This window comes from Parus major, chromosome 20, assembly GCF_001522545.3.
Source record: "Parus major isolate Abel chromosome 20, Parus_major1.1, whole genome shotgun sequence".
Taxonomy (NCBI): domain Eukaryota; kingdom Metazoa; phylum Chordata; class Aves; order Passeriformes; family Paridae; genus Parus; species Parus major.
The window spans coordinates 6,223,184-6,248,217 of record NC_031788.1 but is presented as its reverse complement, the minus strand read 5'-3'; the positions used below and the strand labels follow the sequence as shown (position 1 = coordinate 6,248,217).

Sequence of the window (25,034 nt, the reverse complement as noted above, 5' to 3'; positions counted from 1 at the left end):
AGCTAATGGACATTGAATGGAATTGTATGGTTCTAATAGCTTGCATTTGCCTCAATAATAGGAAAAGGTCTGATCCTGATTATTAAAAATGAAAAACTAATTTGCAATGTTTATGTGGATGGCAGCTTTATATGCATGATAGAAATGCTCCAACAGCCTTTACAATCCAGCTGGAACAAAGTTTTCATTTTTCTTTTTCATGAAATTTCATTTATTATGAGCACTGTGTCTTAGTAAGGCAGCTGCTGGCAGCAAGATGTGAAATTTAAGTTGAGCTAGTTAGTACCAAGAGCCAAGATACAATATGTTTTTGTCAGAGAGAAGTTTTTTCTTGTATATATGCAGTAATTAAAATAGTTTGTCAGTCAATCCCATCAACCCCCCCGAAGGAAGAGATAATGCTATTTTTAAATTCAATTTACAAATTGCAACCAAAAAACTGGGATTGCTACAGCTCATTTCAGAGAGGTCTTTAAGTGGGTAATGCACCAATGACTGCAGAAATTAAGGATACCTGGTTTTCATCACTGTCCTACTAACACAGTGTTAGATTTTGGGCAAGTCACTTCTGACAAAATTCCAAAAGGGAATTAAATAAGGATCAGTGTGTTATTATTGCACACTGAGGATGTCTCACATGCAGCCTGCACCTGGAGGAAATTGTCCTGGGCTTATTACTGGGGCAAGCAGTCCTGTCATTCAGTACATAACCATGATTCTCCTCCAACTTCTCTGGCTGTTACAAAAGAAAGCAGCAGTAAACTTCACATCTTCCTCTGAACCTCCTCTGGAATGTGTTTAAGATGCACATTTCAAAAATACCTACCTAAAATTGCTCTTGGGAAACAGGTGAATGAACAGGACAGGACTTGGCACGTGCTGCTGGAAGTTCAAGCCAGGTAAGGGTTGAAATTTTATAAATTAGGTGAATAAAAGAGAACATGAAAAAAAAACACCTAAACTGAAGTATTAAGCTGATCAATCCTCAACAGTTACAAAGACTACTTGCAAATTGACTTATTTCCCAAATTCTTGCCTGGAAGTTCAGTTATCAATTGCAAAACTGTATCATCACCTCTCCTGGGATTTGATTAGCTCCTAATGATTGTAAACATTCAGAGACTTCACTAGGGACCAAAGATACAACCTTGCCCCTGGGCCAGCCACAACCTCCTTTTTGAATGTACTAAGTGTATTTTTAATCTGAGGATTTTAACTCCAGACACTGACAAGTCATTTATTTTTTTCTAATACAAAGGAGATACAATCCAGTTGTTGTTAACATTGCATGTCATCTCAGAAGAATCAACCCCAAGCCTGACCAACAAACTCATCTTCTACTGTTTTGCTACTCAGCCGGATCAGCAAGTTGATCCAGCCTGCAGCACATCCAGCAGCAGCATCAACGAGGAGGAGACAGGAACCTGCAGCCAGGCTGAGCAGGACACAGCTCTCAGATAATCCAGTCTGGAAACCACATTTGTGATCCTTCAACACTGTTGCTTCAGGAGGGTCGCTGCCTGCGGGGTGACTGTACTTCACTGCCACCTAAGACACACCCAAATTGCTCCCCTGTTCAGGTGACAGCTACCTGCACTTCCCTGTAAACACAGGATTACAATTAAATACTCCAACACAGCTGAAGCTGGCACCACTTTTACTATTATAATGCTAACTGACGAAGAGATTAATTTAATGGCTTTGAGGACTGTGCCCACACCACCTAATCCACAAATTATACTCATGTGCAGAATTTCCAGCAATTCTTACTTCATATCTACTTTAGGTATCTGCAGCACTTTGGGGGTTTACAGCTTGACAGCCATCCACAGCAGTTAAAAACAGAGCCAAAAAGTTCAACTAGAGAACTAGAAAATTAAATTGCATTTAGGAATGGGTGGGAGGTTGCTCACTGATGTTTAGTATCAGCGAACACAGTGGCTGGCCTCATGGTACTTGAGAGCATTTTTAAGCCAAAGAAAGCTCAGCAGGTTCTTCCCTCCAAGCAATTCTTTCTCTGAGAAGTTTTTTATGGGATAAGCATTGGGGTTTACTCTTCTGAGATTACATGCATTGTTAAAGACAACTGGATTGTATCTCTTTTGTATTAGAAAAAATAAATCTGACTTGTCAGTATCTAGAGTTAAAATCCTCAGATTAAAAATGCACTTAGTACATTCAAAAAGATGAGAGCTGGTGTCCATCACTCCACAAATACTGCCTCCAAATACACACTCAGATTTACAGCAACATAAAAATACAAGGCTGGCAAGAAACTGAAATGAGAATAAAACACATATGAATCATGCACACAACTAATTAAACATGAAAATTATCTTCACAGTCACTTACCTTCACCATTGCAAGTTAACATTCAGCAGAACAAATTTGAGAAGTGTATTTTAGACACATGCAATCTGGGAGTAATATTTCTTTTAAACTCTTGTCAGGATAACACAGCTTCCTTTCCAAGCACTGATTATTTTGGGCTCTCCTAAGTGAAGCGAAAAATGCTTAAGACTGAACACAAGCCTTGGCTGACAGCACTTAAGTGAGCCTGGAAATCTTCAAATTTACCGTGTGTAACTTCTAGGCTCGGGCTTCAGGGCAAAGCATACCTATATTCTGTCAACTCACAAGTTAAATCAAATTTTGGCAACTAAACTCTAACTTCCTTTTGCATAAGTAACACACCAACATCTAAGCAGCACTCGACTGTTCACTGTCAGGGGACCATGTGAAAAACACATCAACAAATCACATCCCAGCTATTTCTTCTTTACTAACATTTAATTTGCAGAATACAATCCAAATTACAGTTCCAAAAGTCACAAGGGTGTATCAGCCACTTCAGGCACTACAAAAAAAACAACAAAACGAAACAAAAAACACAACAAAATTTGGAGCTTGCTCTTCAGTGATGCTGAAAAACCCCTGTATGAAACAACTTTTAAGAGCATATGCCAAGAGTAATTACAGAATTTTGAGTTCCAGAGACTACAACATTGCAGGTTCCATTCTACTTCTTCTGGTAATGGTATTTGCATCAACAATGAGAGCATCCACTTGAGGAAAGACAGAGAGCATCGTGTTGGCACAACAAAACCCTTTCATTAAGGAGACATCTGTGCCATTAATAGCAGTCTGCTGGGGAAGGCTGTACCTTGCTAGATTGGGTTTCAAACCAAGTTCTCCATGAGGTGTTGAGCAAAAGAGAATTGGCTGCAAGCAGGACAACACAGGCCTGGTGGGTTTTGTTTACTGTGCAGTTAAAGGACCACTAAATGATTAACGAAGGGCTGACAGCTTCTTTGTCGAGTAGCAGACAATATTTTGGGGCTAGACTTTGGCTTGCCAGGTTAAACATAAAAATGCTTACATAGAGCTGTCTCTCCTGAGCTCACTGCTGTTCAAATGACTTGCTTCCCAGAATGAGAACATAAATGTAAGGCTATCTCGAGGAGAAGAAGCACAAGAAAATGTTAGTTTGCTGGAGCATCTGGCACATTACTATGTGCACTAACACCAGCAGCACACGTTCATTACCACTTTGTTAGCAGCTACAGGCAAATCTACTGCAAGATCCCTCTCAAAGTAAACCTAATTCCACTGAGAACAGCAGGATCATTTACCCTCCTCAGACAAACTCTCCCCTGAACTCTCCAAGCTCTTCCTAGGGGCAGAGCTGCCATCACCATCACCAGGAATGGCAAGTGGCTCATAAGGAACTGAACATGCCTCCCTTTGGAGCATAAACAAGGTAAAAAAATGATGCCATACAAGCTTAAAGTTAATGGCTGAAAAGCCCTGAAGCCAAACATATCAAGAAAATTTTATATGCTATTTAAGCCCAGGATACATGATTAAAATCAAGAGGATGGCCACCATTTGATGGCAAGACCATCTCTCTTGTTTCTATACTTTAGATATGAATGTTAATAGATTACAGGCAAAAAACCCCAAACATTAAAGAAGATTTGGCCTCTGGAGAGGCAGAGAAGTGGAGAAGTCCCCTACAGGAGCCTTTCCAGTCTTCAGAATAGTTACAAATCTTCTGGCAACTTAAAATCAAAAAACACTCTTAAGAAAACATATCTAGGAAATGTAAGATCCCGAACATTCAAAAAATGTGTCCCTAGTTCAGGAATTCATGTAAAAGACAACACATTTCACAGCCAGCATGTTACAATGCAAGTACAACTACATTTTCAATCAAAATCAGTCCTTAAGCATGAGTGAAACACAAGCTCATTTTTTCATGCAGGATCACTTGTGCCCACAAGATGCCCAAACAGCCTTTGTGCATCAACTCAGAGACTTCTGAGGAGGTGGATCTAATTGTAGCACTCGGGTCTCTTACCTCAGGCGGGAGGCAGGACAAGCAAGGCTGGCTGACCTTCTCTGTCACCCTTCCCTGTCACACAACGCTCTAAACCCGGCAGGAATTCCTGCTGGATGGGATGTGCCATCCCTCCACAGTCTGATGTGAATTTAATAAGTGCTGATTTTGTCAGGCTCTGCCAGGTGTCTGTGCCAGGCACTGCTGGGGGGCTGAGGGAAGGTGAGGGTCTGTCCTGGGCTGCTTCCATCCAGCTCCACCACAGACCCACAGCAGGACCTGTCTGAGGCTGGTGGCACCTCTGTCAAAAGGCAAAATCCAGCATGACAGGAAGGAAAAATGTGAGGGAAACAGCCACAACTCTTGGAGAAAAGAGGCTGGACCTGGTTCTCCTGACAGGCAGGAACTGTAGCCTGCAGAGTCCACACTGGAGCAAGGGAGAAGCGTGAGGAAGGAGTGGTAAAAAGGAAATGCACACTCTGACTGCAGTCTCCCACTCCCCATCCCCCTGGGGGAGTTAGAGCATCTGGGAATGTGGGAGCCAAGTTGAGCCTGGCAAAGCAGATGGGCAGGACTGTTTTAGTTCTTGCCTTTACTTCTCACCAGCCAACACTATTGTAATTGGAAATAAATTAACATTCCCAGGCTGAGTCTGTTTTGCCTGTGATGGGAGATAGTAAGTGATCTCCCTGTCTTTATCTTGAGCCACGAGCTGTTTTTATCATATTTTGTCCCCTGATGTGTTGAGGATGGGGAGCGGGTGAGGAGCCCAGTGGATGTCTGGCCGCAGTCAACCCACCACACGTGCAAGAGTGGTCCTTATTCACCTCAGCACTCTGACTGAAGAATGCACTAAAACCGGAAGAAATGTAACAAATCCCACAGATTTCCTTTCCAATAATCTCCTTCTGACAGAACATAAAATCTTCCATTTCTCCTGCTAACCATAGAACAGCTGAGATGAAATCTTCCTAGTGAGAAACAGAACTGTGTTACCACAGCCCGGAGTCTGCAGGACACGCCAGGGCTCCCTGTGACATAAACACCTTCACCACAAAGTTGTTGGGCACCTTGTTTCCAACATTCATGTTGTTTGGTGCAGTACTCACTCCTCCTTCCCAAATCTCTAACACCACTGCAGTCCTATCACTGAATCACGGATATCCACTGCAAACACTCTTCCTGAGCAACTTTTTGGGTTGGAGTAAACACAGGGGAAGAGTAAACCAGAAAGCCCTCAAGAAGCAAGAGTGCTGCTGCAGAGCCAGCAGCTTGTTTCTCAAGGGAGAGAGACTGAAATCCTTCCTTCACTCTCCCTGGGACAGCGATGGCTCCTGTTCCCCCTCACACCAAGCTGCTGGAAATTGCAGCGCTGGAAGGACAAGAGCAGAGATAAAATTTTGTTACTGCAGCAAAAGGCAAAGTGAGGACACCACACCAGCCTCTGAACGCTGGAATAACTTTCTGCTGGGAAAAATGACTTGTCAAGACCGATGGGGCAGAAACACCGTGCTCTGTGTTGCTGCAGATATTCTCTAGCAGCTTTTTCATCCAAGTCTTGGATTCAAGTCATTTAACACTGTGATAAAGAACAAAAGCCATCAGTAAGCAGAGTGTGGCTTTTTTTTTTAGCAATCCAGTTCTTCCTCCAACAATCACCAGGATGCAGGAGTGAAGTTGGGAGAACTGAGTGTCAGCCTGGGTATTGCTGCGTGTCAGAGCTCCTCCTCTGGAGTCCTATCGAGTGACTTTCCTCCTCAAACACGTCCTAATGAATTCCACTGAAGCCTGCAGGTAAAATCCTTCCCCAAGCATTTTGCCCTGATTGATAGCTTTAGAGCCTTCCTTCACACAACCTCGGCTGCTTTCCAGACCTTTATTTTTCCTTCTTTTTGTAACTGTCTCCAACGGGAAGTTGCACTTGGTTTTTTCACCGTACTTTTCTCTTAAAACTGACATCTCTGCATTGTAATGAAGGAACCCCTGGGTATTTGTGACAAATTAGTCACCAGCTAAAGAATATTTTCTTTTCATTTCTATACCAGGTGGAAGATATTAAAATCTCTAGAGGAATTTCACCTACTCTGCTACAATAAATCATCGCACAATTTTCTTTTAAAGTGACTTAATTTTACTGCCTCTAAAACTTCATCACCGTTAAAATAGTCTTCTGAACTTGGTCAGGGAGACTTTTATCATAAATATGTTTGTATTTAACGATACTTTGAAAAGTAACACAATTTCACTTTCACGCTTTAAATAGTGTTTTTAAAATAAGGAATTATTCCTTTCTGAGAAGAAAACCCATGAACTACCATAGGTAGAAAATAGCAGAAAAATATTTTTGCTTTTTTGTTTAATTATCTAAGAAGGAACAGTATTAAAAAAATCTCCAGAAGATCACACACAGTCTGTAAGAAAGAGAGAAATACTGCACTCACTACTCTTTGTTGAAGAACTTGTAAAATAGCAGCCAAAATAGAGGGGAAAAAATTGTAAAAACACTTAGGTAGATAGCTGAAGCCACAGGCCACTGAAATACAGCAAAATATTCAGTGAAGACAGAGATTTACCTTTTTTTTTTTTCCTAGAAGGCTACTACTATTTTAGTAGTAATATATTATTAAAAAATTGATACTCAAAATGTTTATTTTACAGCCACACAGATTTTGTGTCATTACAGTGGGGTTTTCTACTCTATAAGACAGATAAATTTCTAGTTTATAATTAAAGCTAAATACTAAACAAGTGACTTACAGCTTCTGAAATGGCTTCACATACATTTCTGCTCTCTTAATCATCAATTAATTTTTCAAATTATAATAGGTCCATTAAGTAAGCCAGCAGCAAAGAGTTCATTTTACAACAGAAGGTAACACCAAGACTGAAATTTAAGAGTCCTGCCCCACCAGCAAAGGGAGGGCAGGAGTGTGTCTATCAATAAATACAGCACACTAAGTCTACATCCAATTATTTTTCCCTCTATTTGCCAAGGAAAGAGAAGAGCAGAAGATCAATTAAAAAGCAGAAATGTAAAACCAAAGCATTAAACACTACTAGATATTTAAGATCCCCCAGTGTTTCTTTCAAGTGCAGTGCATCACTCCCCCGCTTCTCCCGGGGGAGTTCCAGCTCCAATAATTACCTTCTGTCTGCTCACAGAGTTCAAGTTCAAAACAATATTCATTTTCCACTTCCTGTCCTAAACCAGGGCACAATGCTTCTGTGCATTGCTCAGTAACCATCCTGCTCCACCACAGACATGGTTAAACCACTGCTGTGATTGAATAATCCTGATTTGTGGCAGGGGGCTGGGGGAAGGAGAAGCCCTGGGCTTTATTTAAGAAGGAAAGCATCAAGCTCCAGCATCAACACATCTGAGTTTTAGCAGCAGCATCCTTTATTACACTCAACTAGAAACCAAGCATTTGTCTCCACACCCCTAATTTGCAGGGGGGCATAAGTGATGCTCCAAAACTAATCTAGCCCAGAAGTTTTGTTGCATCTCAAATATTTTACAGCAGACTCACTTGGCTTCTTCAGCCCCTTCCCCATCTAGTTCTCCTCCCCAAATTATATTAATCTGCTGCAGTGAACAGGAAGGATGGCTGCCAAACAAACAAAATGAAATCATATATAATAGGCAGAATACGCCTTCCTTCAAACCACAACTTAAGAGTTTTCAGGTGAAGAGGCACTGAAGAGGCAAAGACAGCAAAGGTCTGTCAAAGTGGTTGTACAGAGCATAATATTCCATTGCCTTGTACAGGGTTACACACATTTACAGCATTGCTGGATGATTATGTATTTCTGCTCAGAGACCTAAGCTTGCCTCTTATTCAGAGAACAATGGATTTTATTAAAAACAACATTCCTCTAACATAGGTATTTACACAACAGGCCACCAAGGCTAAACAGAATAAGGATCCCATAATTTTATTTCAATAAATTAAAGAAAAACAGTGTCTGCCTTATTTTCTGCTGCACACCTAACTCCACCAACACACTTAGGAGTACCAGCTCAGAAGAGATGTGATACCACAGACTAAGTCATATCACTGCAAACTTTTGGTGCAGGAGGTTACAACCACTGGGACACTAAGGGCTGTGGCACCTCCCTCTCTCCACCCAACTCAGATTTATCAGCTTTTTTAACTGCTGCTGGAAATATTTGCTGATTTGCAAAGGCCCCTGAGTGTGGACAGCACAGAAAGATATTGATTCTCACTCCTGTTCTTCAAGGCTCAGGCACTGAAGAAGTCAGCTGGACTTGCACTGGTAGCAGTTACAATGGGATTTAAAAAAAAATAAAAAATCTAAATATGCATTTTTGCAACAAGTACAGAAAGCTTAAAACTGCTTCCACTCAATAAGGGCTCAACCCTTATTTGAGTGAAATGATTGGGAACTGCAGTGAGAGCACGACTGGATCTAATACATTTATGCGTAGTTGAACACAAGGAAGGAAAAAATTTATGTATTTTGCTACAAGCATTAAAGCTGACTTACTCCTAACTCTGTCTCAGTGAAGTAGTGTCAACACAGCACTTACCAACTGTAAGCTAGCAAAAACCATGGGTTTATAAATTCAAAAATAAAGTCAGCCTACAAAAAAATAATAAAAAGGAAAATTTGGATCACTGAAAATAACATTCACATGTTTTACTTTAAAAAGTGTTGTCTTTCAGAAAAAAATGGTGCTTTTTAGTTTGTTAAGGGGTGGAAAAAACAATATCTCTTTTTCAAATAAAAAGTATTGCTCAATTTTAGACAAGATTTTGTCTTGTTTCACCCACAGTAGCGGGGAAAAATAATAAATTTACATCGCTTACAAAAACGAAGTACACACTGTCAGCATTTACTGAGGGTAAAGGATTTTCTAAATACATTTTGACTTGTCTTACAATCAAAGAATTGTCAAATAGTTGCAATTAAAACTCTAAGGATGGTAACTGAGCACAGAAAAGCAGTCGCAAGGGGAATGAGAACGAGTGATACAGATCTATATTCAAAACTGATCAAAGTTATTTCCAAAGTAGCTGTAGGACAATTACACAGCAAACAGCCAAATCAAATGTGTCATCAAAAGACACGATTTGCAATAGATGGAAAACTTGTCTTTAAGACAGCTGATGAGCCTCTCTGCATGGTGCACAGACAGAGCTGTAAATAACTGGGGCCCCCAGACTGCTTTGCTTACTCAACCTATTTAAAAAACAAAAATATTTCAGATGCCTGCCCCACTTTCCCCTCACTGTTTCTTGTGGGTGACTGAGTAATCCTAGAGGCATGTCCAGTTTTTAAGGCATTTGCTGGGTTTAAGGAACATTTCCCCTGTCTTTGGAAATACCTGGCTGCAATCCTCTGGATGAGTTTCTCTGTTAAATCTGTTCTTTCCAGGATAGACACAGGCATAAACTCTCCATGGGTTCACCAATTAATATCTGGGCTGACCAGTATGAAATTATTTTCTTTATTTAGGATTATTTTTTTTTATTTAGCTGGGCTGCTTTCCTTCTCAAAAGCAGGGATGGCAAATCAGAATTTCTGCACGAGGAGACTGAACATCTACAGTTAGATGTTCAAGCCAACAGCACAAACTTACCCACTTTCTCAAACCTCTCTGCACATCTAAGAAGGGGCAATTAAACCTGGAACTTCTTTGATTACTACAACCCATAAAAGTAGGCAGCAGAGAGAAACCCTGTTTGCAGAGAGACATGGCTCTGGTCAAGCTTGAAGTCTGTAATGCTGATTTATGTAAAAACATTCCCAAATAAGTCTACCATAGTTAAAATAATTCAAGACTTCCATTTCCCTGAATTATTAAGTGGTGTTGCAGCAAAGGCAAGCTGAGGTTCTACCATGCATCAATTTCCTCTCCAAAAAGCAGAGGGGAGATGAATGACACCAGCATTTCACGCAGCACTCACGCGAAGACATGGACGTGAAGAAATCTCAGGTTTGTAACTAAATACTTTAAACATTCATTTCCTTAACAGGAAACCAGCTGGGAATAAGTTAGGAGTGGGCTATCATCAAGGAAGTTTCTAACATCTGAACAACAAACTTCAGTCCCACCAGTCTCTGTGCATCAATAACAAACCTTTCACCTGCTTTTCAAATTGCAAAGGCCCAAATCATATCCAGGCTCTCACAGCCCCGAGCCCATTTTCACTCTTTGTATTCAAACCTGGCAGCAACAACAACAAAAAAAAACAACCCCAGCAGTCTTGCAAATAACAAAATCCCACACCCCAACAAAACACGCACCCTGCTTCTACCAAATAAATGTCAGTCAACAAATAGGCACAAATTTCACAATGGCTGAGGTCATTCCCTTTAAGTCATTATGGTTTGTGGGTGAGTTTTCCTGGTGGTTTTAACATTGGTTTCTGTGATTGCAGCTATGCTTATTTATGCATTTAAGGCGTATGATCTAATACACTTAGGTTTAACTACTTCATTCTTTTGACATTCTTTCCAAATTATAAAAAGGATTCTTGGTGTTTTCACTGCCTTGGTAAAGCAACAAAATTGATGTCCACATAATTTCTTAAAAATACAGAACAGAGTAAGTACTTGTTGAAAATAATTCAAAGGAAAAAAACCCTGCCCCAGACATTCCCTTCTCCAAGATAGCACATATTTTTGTTCTCTCTCTCTCCCTTTCTGAGGGAACTTGCTATTTTTTTCGAAATAGATGTTTTGCTGGCTTTTTAAAAACAATATCCAGGCCTTAAGAGTGATTCAGCTACAACTTATAATCAACACAGTAGTTCAGCTTATTTTTTTAAGCCCTTCTATTTTTACTGTTATGCTTTTAAAAAACTGCACATTTGCAGTATGCTTCAGTCACATTGAATCTTCCACGGCACTTTGAATTCTACAATAATGCTCATTTGATTCAACGCCTTTTGGTTATTATCTACCAGGGATCCTTGCTTGATAAAAATCAAAGAAGGCAATTTTCTACCTTTTTCTAATGGAAATTTAAATTATCTTCTCCCTCCAAGGCACAAAAAAGCCCAAAGAGCCCCCATCATCCAAATGAGGCTGGAGAAATTCAGTGCCTTGTAGGAAACATTCAGAAACATTTTCAAGCAGCTGAAATGAAAATTAAAATTGTGCCTAGACATGGGTGTGCACATCTCTCTCCCAACACTGCATGCAGTGCATGGCTATTACCTTGTATACAGAAGTCACGGTAAAACATTTTAATTGGCCTTCTTAAACTTGAGGTACTTCTGTATTTCTGGAGTCCCTGATATGGCTTTTTACGTCCCAGCATGTTTCTAATCAGCAGTAAAAAGAGTGGAGAGCCCCCCACAAGCTCTGTGGAGAGGGAAGGGCCCCATCCTGTGCTGCCAGCTCTTGTGGCTCAGCACCACCACAGGTACAGCTGTCCTGAGCCCAGCTCTGACCCCCCACACCAGCAAAACCTTATTCAGTGGCACACAAAACACTCTCAACTTCCCGAGCCATCTCCCCAAAGCTGTAAAATCCCTCCTTGACAGCCACACACCCTGTGGGCAGCACAGCAATGCTGTCCCCTCTGTCCCCTCCACTTTTGCTAATCGAACCCCAACTAAAACAATCCTCCACAAATTACAACAAACCTCCCCTGAAATTCCCCACAAACCTTACCCAACCCTGCAGCAGACTTCTGGCTTTCCACAGAGCCTCTGTACCTAAACACCAGGGAAAATACCTCAGCACGGCGCTAAAGAAGCATTTTCCGGACACAGCAGAGGTGACAAACAGAATGAGAGCAAAGCCAAGATGCCATCTCGACTTCAGGCAAACAACCTCTTCTGACCTCTGGCAGCTTCCACACACTATTAAACAAAAAGTATTCTCTCCATGTTAATGAACCATGTACAATCTAACAGATAACGCTGATGTTAAATAAACATGTTTATATGTGACTCCTAATGCCAGGACTTAAGCAGCTGCAGACAAATAATTTTAAATGGAAAGGATTATGCCTGTGTAATCTTTCTCATCTCATTTTACACATCTTTGAAATAATTAAAGTACATCATTAAAGCACAAGCAGAAAGACTGAGTGAAAAGAGCTTTGAGTATTTTTAATTAAATATTCATTCTGTGACACAGTCACTGGAACCATCCCTGCAGTGAACACTATTTTGGATCCAGTTTTCCTCTCACACCTCTTGCAGCACTAAATCAAGATCAACCAAACAGCCTGACAAGGAAGGGAGCTGGATTGAGTTTTGAATGCTGCAATAAAAAATATATTGCATGAGACCTAAATCCTTACTCCTGCTTTCTCCTCTCTCCTGCTTCAAACCCTGGGTAGCACCAAATCTACCTGCAAATGGCAGCACCTCCAGGCCCCAAATGACCCAACCAAGAGGAGCAATCATTTGCATGCTAATTGAAGGGCTTATCCTCACCTGATTAAAACAAGGTGTTTGTTAAACATCATTACTTGAGTTAAGATCTGCAAATAAAGATGAAGTATTGTTTTAAGAATTTGACTGCCATGAAACAATTGCTTTCTGATGGGATCTCTTAATGAACAGTCCTGACCACTAACACGATGGTCTCTCTGGCTTTGGAGCAGAAAAGGAAGGGAAAGATTTGACAAGTTCTCCCTATGCATATCAAAGTGAGCAAAATGGCAAGAGGTTTGAGTACTTACTTTTCTTTTTTGTAGACTAAAACAAAAAAAATAAATCTTGTATTTTTTACTAAATTAAGCCACCAAAAAGGAGGACGCATTTCAGCCTGAATGGCTTTACTTTAGTATATACCATTGTTTGTAACTCTGAATATACTTTTTGTTCCTAACTAATTTTCTCTCCTGTGCAGTACAATGCGAAATTTAATGAAAATAACCTGGCTGTTATTCCAGGAGACTTCTCCATGCACTAATCAAATATATATATTGTTATTGTTGTGAAAAATACACAGATACAGGGTAACTAACTATATACCCTGGGAACGGCACTATGAGATTTCCTTACATGGTCTACCAAATGACCCCTCCACTTACAGGATACATTTAAAATCTTTACATTAAAACTGCAGTGTTCCATGGCTTATGAAAAGGATTTGAATTTGCAATTTCATTTAAGAGTTTGTCCCTAAATAAAAGTTATCCCAGCCAGGCAAAAATAGCTAAAATATATTTTCTTAGCATTCTAAGAACTTCTGCTAGTTTTCACATATTTATAAAAGCATTTTTCACTGCATAAGTAATCTTAACAATCATTTCCACAGATTAGGTCTAACAACCTGTGAATTTATTGCAGAAGGAATTTACTGCAAGGAATAATTAGTCTTCAGCACTGCTCATGCTTGTTCTCCGGCTGAAGACACCTTAAGACCATCTGGTTACTGCAAAATTTGGCACAGAAGAAACAAATCTTTCCGAAGAGAATTATAGCTGATTTCAGAATAGCTGTTGTACTATTACACATCATAAATAACAGTTGGGAAGACAGCAGAAAATTACTAACGTCTTTAATTGTTTTCTTTGTCAGCAGTGTGTACACATACACACTGACACACAAACACAGCCACGCAGACTTCAGCCCGACGCCTTGCAGGCTTGAAGTTAAAAATGCAACAAATATTTGCAGCATTAATAGCTAAATTAATAAATTTTCAGGGAAAAAAAAACAACACATATTAACCAGCTATGCATAACAACACAGCAACACACGAGACTCTTTAAGTGATATTCTGAGATCAAGCTCTTTGTGTGAATACCTGAGTTTAATTCCTTCTTATAATTCGAGGCATAGCCGCACACACCGTGGAGTTGAATATATGGCTTATTGTTGGAGGGGGAGTTATCAACAACATTTTTATTTCTCCCTAATGAAGCTTTTCTAATGGAATCTAAGACTGCCAATGTTGTGAGGTATTTGAAACAGGAACCCGTTTCAAAAATTTCAACCAAATAATGGTGATAAGATTAGCGAGTCATGGGAATCGAGTCTCCACGTACTGTTTTAAAAGAAAATGAGCTGAGGGGAGTGGGCTAAACAAAGTAAAGCAAAACAAATCGATGAGTGTAAAACCAAAAGCATACACCACTTGTTATTTAGCCAAATGTTTTGACCTGTTGGTGGGTGAGTAGAAGAGGCACAAGAATTACGTGGACAATTTGACTCTGTAAATTCACAATTCCATTTTATACCATACATTTAGATTTTTTTTTTTTTTTAATTAAGCATTTTAAGTTAGAACAATTGAGTTATTAGCTTCTGTACCATTTCAAGTGAATTTTCAAAACATGCTTAAAAAGTTTTTGGAATGCCTCCAAAGCTATGAGTACTTATCATTTTCAAGGCATTTGTAGTGCAAGTCTTTCCTACTTGCTTGTGTTACATCTGAGGCAACACGATTTCTTCAATTTCAAAGAAGGAATAAAAATTCAGCTTTATTAAGGAATAGAAACAGTTTTCCCATGTAAAAAAGGATGGTAAGAAAGAACTTAGCCCATCTGAAGCAACAAGTAACAAAACAATGCAATGCTAAATGTATGAAACTATCTAAGAAGCATTAATTTAGACACAGAATTACTAGTTTAAACGTATGCCATCTTTTGTGGACCAGATTGCCCTAATACACACAGATGTGGACGAGCATGAAGAAATTGAGACATGTTTTCTCAATAAATTGGGGGAGAGGAAGGGGAGGGACCCATCCACGGATGGCATTGCAGAGATAAGAAATTCTCAGTAAATTAATGAAGTCCACAAGAAAGACTAAACAACAAACCATAGCTGCCACTGCCTTTAACGGCGCTCAGGGATGCGTGAATTTGATACTGCGCCAGGCAAAAATTCTGTTAATATTTGATACAGACCAATAAACTGTTTATTGGTTCACTACATGTATTTTAGCAATCACAACTTTATACAACAGAATATATCATCATTCGAAATCTCTGAACAACAGTTGCTGTATACCATGAATAATTTCCTTCAGAGGCCATTCACTGGCCTCAAGCACAATTTAACACTCAGAAAAGTTTACTTAAACTGCATAAATCACATACAAGTTTTCCTCATAGAAGCAGCCGCGGCTAAGTGCAGCGGCTCATTTTATTTAAGCGCACGATTCAGCTTTTAAAATAATTAATAAGCGGGGTTCGCCTGGCGGTGAAATCGAACCGCACGCTGCGCACCAATTAACTCCACGCGCTGGTTCTCGGTGGCGGCTCGGGACCCGCGCTGCCCCGGAGCCGCTCCGCGCTCCCCGCGCCCCGACGGGCCCCGACGGGCCCCGACGGGCTCCGGGGCTCCGCGCCCCCCGCCCCGCGCCCGCGGAGCCCGTGCCCCACTCACCGGCGGTGCAGCGCGGAGCCGCGGCGCTGCGGAGTGTGCGCGCCCGCCGCGGGCGCAGTGAGCATGTGCGAGGCAGGCGCGCATGCCCGCGGAAGGGAGCGCAGCGGAGCGGGGCGGCGGCTCCGCGCCCCGCGCTGCGCCCCGGGCGCGCCCACCCGCCCCCTCCCTGCCGCGCCTCCCGCCGGAGCCGCCCGCGGGCTGCGCGGGGCGCGGCCGCACCGCGGCACGGCGCGGAGCTTCGCCCTGCGCTCCTCTGACCTGTTGCTCGCCCGGCACACCCGGCCCTCCGCCCCCCGCCGCGGCCCGACCCCGGGGCCGCCGGCCCCTCGCAGCGCCGCGGGGCTGCCCTCACGCCGCCGCCGCCGCCACCGCCGTCGGGGCGCACCTACCGCACGCGTGGGGCCGCGGCGCGTCCCGGCGCCCGCAGCGCCGCGCTGCCCGCGGTGCCGGGCCGGAGGAGGAGCCTCCCCGGGCCCCCCGCAGCCCCCCGCTACTGTCACGGAGCTGCTCGGGCCGCAGGGAGCGCGGAGCCGCCGGTCCCGGGCGCGGGCCGGGCAGCGCTCTCACCGGCGGCAGGTACGCGCCGACCGCGCTCCATCCCGCCCGTGGCTACGGTTAATGCTGGTGCTATCAGCGTTCATCGAGCTGCAAGTCCTTGGAAGGAATTCGTCCCGTAGAACTTGGACCCTTGAATACCGTGTGAATACCACCTTGTCTGTAGCCTGTGTTGCCATGAAAGCAGTCACTTCCACTACAGTGCTTGTGTTACGGATCTCTAGCGACAATTTTGAAATACCAGTTTAAAAGGAAGGGCTTTTGTTGACATCTGTTTTGTCTTACACGCACAGTGCCACAGAGCCGTGGGTCCTGCAGACCTGCAGAAACAGCGTCACTCGCACAAGCCATCCTTCTGCACTCACAGAGCATCACACAGCTCCTGGCTCCCCAGAGGGCAAAAGCCTGCCCATAGTTCCCATCACCTCGAGCGACACAAAACGGATCTGTGGCTGTGCAGAGGTGCTGCCCCATCTCTCATGTCAGAACAAAACCAGAGGCAGTCTGTCGTGTGCCCCTTGTGCTCCTGCCTGATGTGCTGGATGCCTCAACTAGGCACCTCATCTGCTCCTTTGCACATCAAAGAGAGGGGCAGTAGATGCATTCAGACGGTTTATGCTGGGAAGATGGGGATGGGACATCCCACCCATGCCCCTTCCCTGAATCCCTTTGTGCTTTCACCCCACAAACAGCTTCCCCTTGCCCATGCTGGCCTTGTCCCCGCTCAGGTACCAGTTTCCCCCTTCCACCGACATACCTGCTCGCTGGGGATGCAGCCTGGCCACGGCAGCATTGGAGTGTTTCATTTCCACACCCTGCTCTTCCTCCTTATTTCCCCTTCTCACCAGTCTGGGACAGACTGCAGTTCTCCAGTTCTGTCTCTCCAGCACTGGGGAGGCATCGGAGGAGACCTGCAATTCCTTGTCCCGACGGTTTTTATTACACCTAGCCCTTTCCTCAGGAAGGAGATATCCCATGAACCGCAGTGGAAAAGCCAAAGGAGCACAAAGGGTGTTGAGTTCAGGGTTTGAACAAGCTGCAGCCCACTCATGGATTTAACTCAAAATTTTGACAATGGAACAAAAACATCATTGCAACGAGACAGCTGTTTTTACTATCAAAATCTCTCAGATCAGTTTGACTGCAAAGTGTGCTCCTACAATCCAAAGGAGACAAAGCTCCCAGCATCAGTTTGGAGCTGGCAGGCTTCCTAGCATGAGCTACCTCCCGCCAGCCTAGAAAAACCAAAGCTCTTTCAGTTGTTATTCCCCATCAGTTCTCGACACTAACCCCCTGATTTCCCCATGGATTATCTGCAGTTCTGAGTTTACGCTGCTCTCACATTAAACTCTGAGTAATCACTGGCTGGGGGGGACTTCCTTGCTGCCTTTCTCACCTGTAATTGTGGTTCTGGTGAGGAGTCTCTGAAGTACAAGAAAGTCCTTGGATCCATCTTGAAAATAAATCTTTTCCTTCCTCCCCCTGCCGTGCCCAAAAGCCTGATTGCCACATTAGCTCCTTTTGAAGCCGGTTTTAACAAGTAAATTCATATCTAAAAATGCCTTGCTTGCAAAATTCTTCCAACCCCTGATTTCACAACATATTTGAATATATGCTTAGTTTTATGCATGTGAATAGGCCTACAACAATCAATACAATTATTTACCTAAGTGCTTAAAGTCAGGCAGGTATTTAAGAATTAGTATTGTTTGTGGTAATGCCACGGCAAGCCAGGCAGGGACCAGGACCTCATTGTTTGTTCAGCACCCTGCACACAAAAAGACACTCCTTGTCCCTTTCAGTATAAGTAATTTTTGTGAGTTGGGAGTAACTTGTGAATCAGTGCCAGAAACACCTTTCTTGAGCTGGTGAGTAAACATTATTTGTCTACTCTAATATCCTTCTTATTTACCAAAAACATTATATGCAATATTTAGAAAAGTAATAAAGGCACAGTGGGAAAAAGGGAGGGCAAAGAGGAAGATAAAGTGTTGGGGTTCTTTTTCAATTAGGAATTTTAAGTATTTCCATCATTGTTAGTGTCCAGGAAAATGCCTAAAGATCTTAAAAGCCATTTAGAAAGGCAAGGGAATAAATAATATGGCTTCTGCCCCATGTGTGGGTTGGTGTGCATGGGTCAGACAGCTGCATGGGGTACAGGCTGCAAGATGAGAGACAAGGAGCCAGTCCTTGTAGCTGGATTGATAATAAGTCTTCATTTCATCAAGCTGGGGCATCATCAGCCATGCAATACCAGGGGTTTCTCAGACCAGTGGAATTTTTTTTTTTTTTATCAAAAACCAAGGCAGGTCTAGAAGGTGGTTTGCTTGACTTATTGCTCTGTGCTCATTCCCACATCTCATAAACTCAAAGACTAAATGGAAACAGTCCAGAAATCTCCACATAGTCACCAAATGGAAATGCTCTTATTCATTGGGCTGGGTGCCAGTGTCCTGCACAGATTTAAGAGATAATTATCCTCTTTTGGCACCTGAGCAGACAATGCCCTGTTCTTAGGAACATGGGGACCTGTCTTCTGCCAGACCCTGGGATCCAGAGGGTTTATCCCACAGTGTGGGACAGCCACACTCAGCCTCTCTGAGGAGAAGGTGAACAGCTAGATCCCAAATTTTACTTACTGTGGAAATGTATTTCCCTTGAGGAAATATTCCCAGTTTCTGCTGTTGACCTCATTGTCAAAATGAAGAGAGCTACATTGCTACAAACAACTTGTTTTTAAAAACAAGAAATGAGCCAGTATTGAACTTCAGCACCCTCCCTGACAATTAAGATGTGATGTCAACCTCTGTCATAAACCAAGGTGAGGAGTCCTCAAAAAGGATACAGAGGATTTACTGGGGTTCTGAATATGGTTAACCCTGAGCATAGAAACAGCCCAAGTCAGAAGTCGCTTCCCAAAGTGTAAGAATTTAAAAGTAATGCATTTTGGGCTCTTCTTAATTGTTCTCTGGCCCTTGGGTTCATGTTTTCAATTTCTCTTTGCAACCACAATGCTGAGTAACTTAGTTGTCTTCTAAAATTAAAACTGAGAATCTCACATTTTCATGTTTTCACATGATGCCAGAGCTCAGGCTTTGTGGGGAAAAAAAAACAAAAACAAACCCCAAACACCCCAACCCTCACATTTTAGAAGACTTTCAACAAAATTGCAAAAGTTGGCAACCATAATATACATAACACATTATTTTGTGGATTCCAGTGAAATTTCATTCCCAAGGCTAATGGTTGCTTTCTCTCTGGTAAATGTCCTGAATTGCTGCTGCTGTTATTGTTAGAACATTGTTAATTTATCCAGTAATTTAAAAACAGGAGAGGTACTCTGTCCTCAAGTAATTAGAAGATAAATAACACAAATCTAGACACTATTTTAAATTTCTTTGCTGCACAGCTCAACAGGATTATGTAAAAATTACCTTTTTCATGTATTAGTGCTCAGGTCTGCAAGATACCAAGGGTCTGATTCTGGAAATACTCTAAATATATTTAATTTGAATACCACCAGGCTACCCCCAGTGCAATAAAGCATTTTGGATGGGACTGTGCCATCTGAGGGGGCTTAACTGTGCTGTACTTGGTTGCATTTTTGGTTCCAAAAAACTCTGCTCCATGTAGGATGAATTTTTCTGTGGATAACAGGAGCTGTGTCAGGATCTGAGTGCTAACATTTCCCATTCAGAACCAGCCATCAATTCTGAGATTATTCTTATTTCTGAGAACTCCTTGTTTGCAAAGTCACAGGCCACAACATTAAACACATTTTATCTCAGTCTTTGGTATTGATGATAAGCCAATATGTTTATTCATCAACATTCAGAACATTTGTAACTGATAAACAAAGTGCATGTTAGCTATTAAAGCTCAAAATTAGGCAGGCAGTAAAAAGTAATCTGAGAGCAGGACTGTAGCTACTGATACTATTGAAGCTGGTCTTAAAACATATGGTTTCCAATCATTGACACAATGCACAAAAATAAAACCCAGCAACTGAGGAGTGCCTGATCTATTCACCACTAAATGATCAAATATGCCTGTTTGTTTTTTAGTTTTATGTCCCTTTCCTCTTTATGGTTTTCAAAAGTAGAAGCTTGCTATTTAATATTAGCTGAAGATTTGGCCCTTTGTACTGGCTGCAGACGGGCTTCATTAATCAATTTCCACTACTGGATTGAAATGAAAAAAAACAGAATATTTTCCTTTTTTTTTTTTTTAAATACTCTCCCACTATTTTGCTTGGAATTTCTCCTGTAGAAACAGTAGATCCCTCTACTCCATCCTTCCTGTTTCCTCATGCTTTAGCAGAAAAATGTTTTGTACTATACAGACAATGCAATTTCACAAATAAATCTTTTGCCAGAAAAGGTGTGATTTGTTTCAGGCTGGGATCCTGCCACTCTTACTGAAGGCATCTCTAACAATAGGAGTAACCCAAATTTCATCTTTGAGCTCAGGTGAAAAGCATTAAGTTTGCATGGAAAGGTATTAAAATGAGAAATAAGTATTATGACCATTTTGGTCTTTTTCTTCATGAGCTTTTTTCCAAAACCCCTTTTAATAACATAATATGAGATACTAATATGAGATAAAAAATACTTGTGTTGTGCTGCCTGCATGGAGCATTATATTCAAATACATCGTTCCTGCTGACTCACTTTGCCACGCGCAGCTGTGAACCCAGATCTGGATATGGGAAATGCCGAGGCTCTGCTGGTGGAAGGAATGATGGTCTGCAGGAAAGATTTGAAAACCTGATGCTGAGTGAAAGCAATATTTTAAAGTTAAGGTTTGATGTTATTTCAATTGCCAGCAATAAAAAAAAAAATCACAAGGAAGAATTTTGACATTGATCCATCTGGAGAGGCATTGCAGGATTGGGGGGATTTTTTTACACTAGAGCAGAGCTGAGAAATGACCAATTTTCAGTTCTAATCAATGTGTGAATCAAAAGCCAGAGTAATAAAACCTATATTATCTTTTAATAAAAGCCCATTCCCTTTGAAACTAGTATGTGTTGGTGATCCAAAAGGAAGACACATGGTCCACTCCTGTGGCTGTGAGTGAAAACGGAAGGGATTTGTGCAGTTATTTTCTCATGGGTCCTTGGCTTTTTAAAAATTTTTTCTTTACACTTCAGGTGAAACATTTTGTAGATATCAGCTTCCTCCTCAGGGAAGACTTATGAATTCCATAAGCTGGCAAACCTACTCATGAATTACAACTTCTGGCTCTGTTTCATTATGACTAGAGCAGTGTGCATGAAGCAAAACATAATTTGGGGCCATAACTGAAGTTGCCTCTGACCCATATAAAGTTGTATCTCTCTCTATGAAGTCGGCTGGTGTTCCAGTAAGCCAAAAAAAGCTGAATTTTGGGTGGGCTCCAAATTAGGCACTGGTTGGCTTTTGATGCAACAGCATCAAAGTGCTCTGGCTGTGGCTGCAGGAGCAACTCAGCAGCATTTCTGGTACAGAGAGGCTAAGTAGTCTCCCAGAAATCTTTCATTTAATTTATCTTGTAGAACTGTGAGTATTTTAGAAGTTCATTCACACTGGAATCAAAAGCCCTTCCTCTTCCAGCTTTATGTAGGATTTTGACTGCAAGGAAGAGTTTGATTTTAGGGATCAGAACACAAGCACTCCAAAACTTCTTTAGCATGCCTGTCCTAGTGGGAATGAGTCTCATTATTATGTACATTAAAATTGATAATCAAAGACAAATGCTTCAGTCTGTTATTTTAAACTTGGAGAATGTTTACCTAAATTCTATCTACTTTCAGTCAGGAATTCTCATCTGGCTTTCTGAACTGTTTTCTATCTTTAAAGCACCTTTCTTTAAATCACATTATACTTGATGGAAAAGAAGGGACAAATTCAGTTGTACTTTGAATGTAATTTAACTGCACCATAGAAACAGGCTTTCAAACCTTTCATCGGACTGATTTACGAGCGGAACTAAGGTTTGCTTAGCAGAACATTTTCACAGTAAGAGTTACATTCCCACAAAAGGGAATGCTGTCAGGTAGAATGACCATGAGTCAATTCTGCCAAGCCAATCGCTTTGTTCAGATAAGCCAATCTGGCTGCCACAAAACTTTAATTAGAAATTTAACACAATATTTTAAAAATTGCTCTAAACCATGGCTGTTAAGTATTTTGAAACAATCTCAGAATACAATAGATGCTTAAGAGCATTTTGTCAGTTTCCCATCATTAGTAGTCGCTGGACTTTTAAATTTGTTTGACAAACTAATGAAGGGGCAGATGCTGAAAGAAGTTGAATGTACCATAGGAGATGTACTTCTAGAGAGCAATTTGTACTACATTTAATATTGCTTGGGATTACAAATTGTAAAGATCCACCCCAAATTAAAAGACTAAGTGCTCTTTCCTAATTCTTATGCAAATACAGTGAAATTCAAGAAAATCAGATCTATTCAGTCACTGCTGGGAAATCACTAATAGTGTATACTCAATTTTTTGGTCATGCATGCAATAATTCCCTTCCTGTTTATTATGACAGAGATCATTTGCATCTTGCTAATCCATATTACAGGCAGGAATAAGCCCCATCCTCAGTCTGTGAGGCCAAGAGCTTCATGCATCCTTCCAATAACTCATTGGTCACCCTTTAGGAGTGTAAAGCAGGGAAATCAATATGATTTATAGTTTTGGGGGCAATTCTCTGCAGATCAATTTACCCAGGATAATTCTTTTCAAAACTAACTCTGGTAAAATGTTTCCTTTTCTTTCTGTGCTCAAGAAGATAATTGGAGTAAAATGTTCCCTTATGCTCCAAAAATGTGACTTTGCATGATCTGATTTTTGCTTAGTTTTTGCTTGAGCCTACATGCCCCTTCTGCTCCTGTGCACTAGTGCAGAGGAGCAGCACTTCATGTCCTTCCTTGGCAGAGAGGAGACAGGCAGCTCTCTGCCCTACACAGCCCAGATCAGTGCTGACCCACGAGATTCACTCCTCTCCTTGCCTGTGAGCAGAGAAACTTTAAAAAAAGAGGTTATTCCAAATTGTGGGAGGTATTATGATAAGATCTCCGTCTGGCTTGCAGCAATTTGAGTACTTCTACCGCCTTGTTTATACCATTTTAAATATCTAATGAATACAATATGCTGTCCCCAAAATAATATTGCATATAAGGCCTGTAAATTTAGAGTTGAAAGTTTTATAAAAGAACTTGGCACATTACCTCTCTGTAAACATTAACCGAGTGTTCCTTAAAATGCTTTCCCAAGCTTCTATTGCACCCAACAACAAGTCAGGGGAGTACAGGTAGCCAGGATGAAGAGCCAATGCAGTGGACAAGCTTTCTCTTGTTCCACTGTATCTGGTAGATATTTTCCCACCTCTAACAACTGTTCACTTAAATGTTGTTTTTCAGGGAGCAGCAGATGCCAATATATTGCTGAGGGAAGGGGCCCAGGAGCCAAGTGTGGCTGCAGCACGGGCAGCGATGGGTGCCAGCAGCGGGGCCCGGACGTGAGGAGCAAAGGGTCCATCCTGGGAGCCCACTCAGGTAGGGACAGGAGGGGGCAAAGAGGAGCCCAGAGATAAATCACCTACAGCACAGGACCAAAGTTCATCCAGAACACACTGGGTGGACACACAAACGCCTCTGGCCCAGACAGGGACTGGGGCTGAGCCTAAACTCCTGGGCCATGGGCAGGGGCTGTGTGGGGGCCCAGGTGAGGCTGCTCAGAGAAGTTAAGGACTCGATACACCCAGGGTGCTGCCAATACCTGGAAATTGCTGTGGTCCAAATGAATCTATTTGTTTGCTTGAGTTTGGTGCGGGGCATGAGCAAACAGGCCGGGATAACCAGGGCGCCAAGCGACAGCTTGGGCTGGAGTCCAACCCTTCCGAGGGAGCTTCTTGTGCAACCGCAGCCTTGGGGCAGGCAGAGCTGGCAGTCAGGTGTGGGACAGCTGGAGATGGGCTTGGTGGCCAGCAGAGTGCCCATGGTGACCTGTGTGACTGCTCTGCAGGCACGGGCTGTCTCTGGCCACCAGCGATTTGCTGGACCCTGCTGAGTTCTGTTATTTATGTGACTCTCATGGCATAGACAAAACTGGCCCTTAGGCTTGGCTTGTGGCAAGAGCTGTGCCCAACTGGGGCAGGAATGGGGAAGGCCCAGATGGAGGAAGTTGTTCCATGAAGTTTTCTTGCCTCTTTATGCTGCATGCAGTCTGTGAGAAAAGCCAACTTGTTTTTCTCCAAAACAAGTTGATGTCTCTTTAGAGCACTGAATGAGATGGATCATTTTCCTTCTGCATTGTGAGGTATCCACATTGCTCTCTTAGAACATATTTATAGAAAATAATAGATATTTATATATATTTGTTGTCACTTTTTTGTTTTTCTTTTTGCATTTATGAGCAGATGGGAAATAATATCTTGGTTTGGGAGAAAATGATTTTGCCACCAGGCTTCGTGAGCCTCTCTTCATTCATTTCAAACATTGCCCATTTTAACATTAACTTCCAGAGGCGCCATGTGCCAGTACAATACAGATCAGAAATATTGAGTGCATTACAAGTAGCAGGTTACACTTCAAAACACTTGGTTCACAGTGTTTGAGACCATTAATCATTTTTATTATTCTAAGGGACTGAAAGGGCTTAGAAACTTTGCCTAGGAAGCAGTATAGATTCTGAACAGCTGCACTACGACTCCTGCTCACATTAGGTTTTGGACAGACCATTGATTTTCAGTAAATGTTCTTGGCGGCCAGGAAGTGCTGAAACTGGCAAACTTTCTCTCACAAACCCTTTTTTTTTTTTTTT

General features: G+C 42.0%; 1 protein-coding gene across 5 annotated transcripts in view; it reads right to left on the bottom strand.

The window, feature by feature from the left end:
• Window positions 1–17,849, bottom strand: part of EYA2 (EYA transcriptional coactivator and phosphatase 2) — an 87,695-nt gene extending 69,846 nt beyond the window's left edge. The window contains exon 1 of one of the 5 annotated variants that reach the window (XM_015647857.3): window positions 17,618–17,849. In XM_015647857.3, the coding sequence (XP_015503343.1) occupies window positions 17,618–17,733 (116 nt within the window). In that variant the 5' untranslated portion in view covers window positions 17,734–17,849. Of the gene's footprint in view, window positions 1–15,666; window positions 15,763–16,978; window positions 17,358–17,617 lie in introns of those variants that run through there. The other 4 variants (XM_015647856.3, XM_015647854.3, XM_019008720.2 and 1 more) reach the window with 4 other exon arrangements.
• Window positions 17,850–25,034: the final 7,185 nt, after the last annotated feature.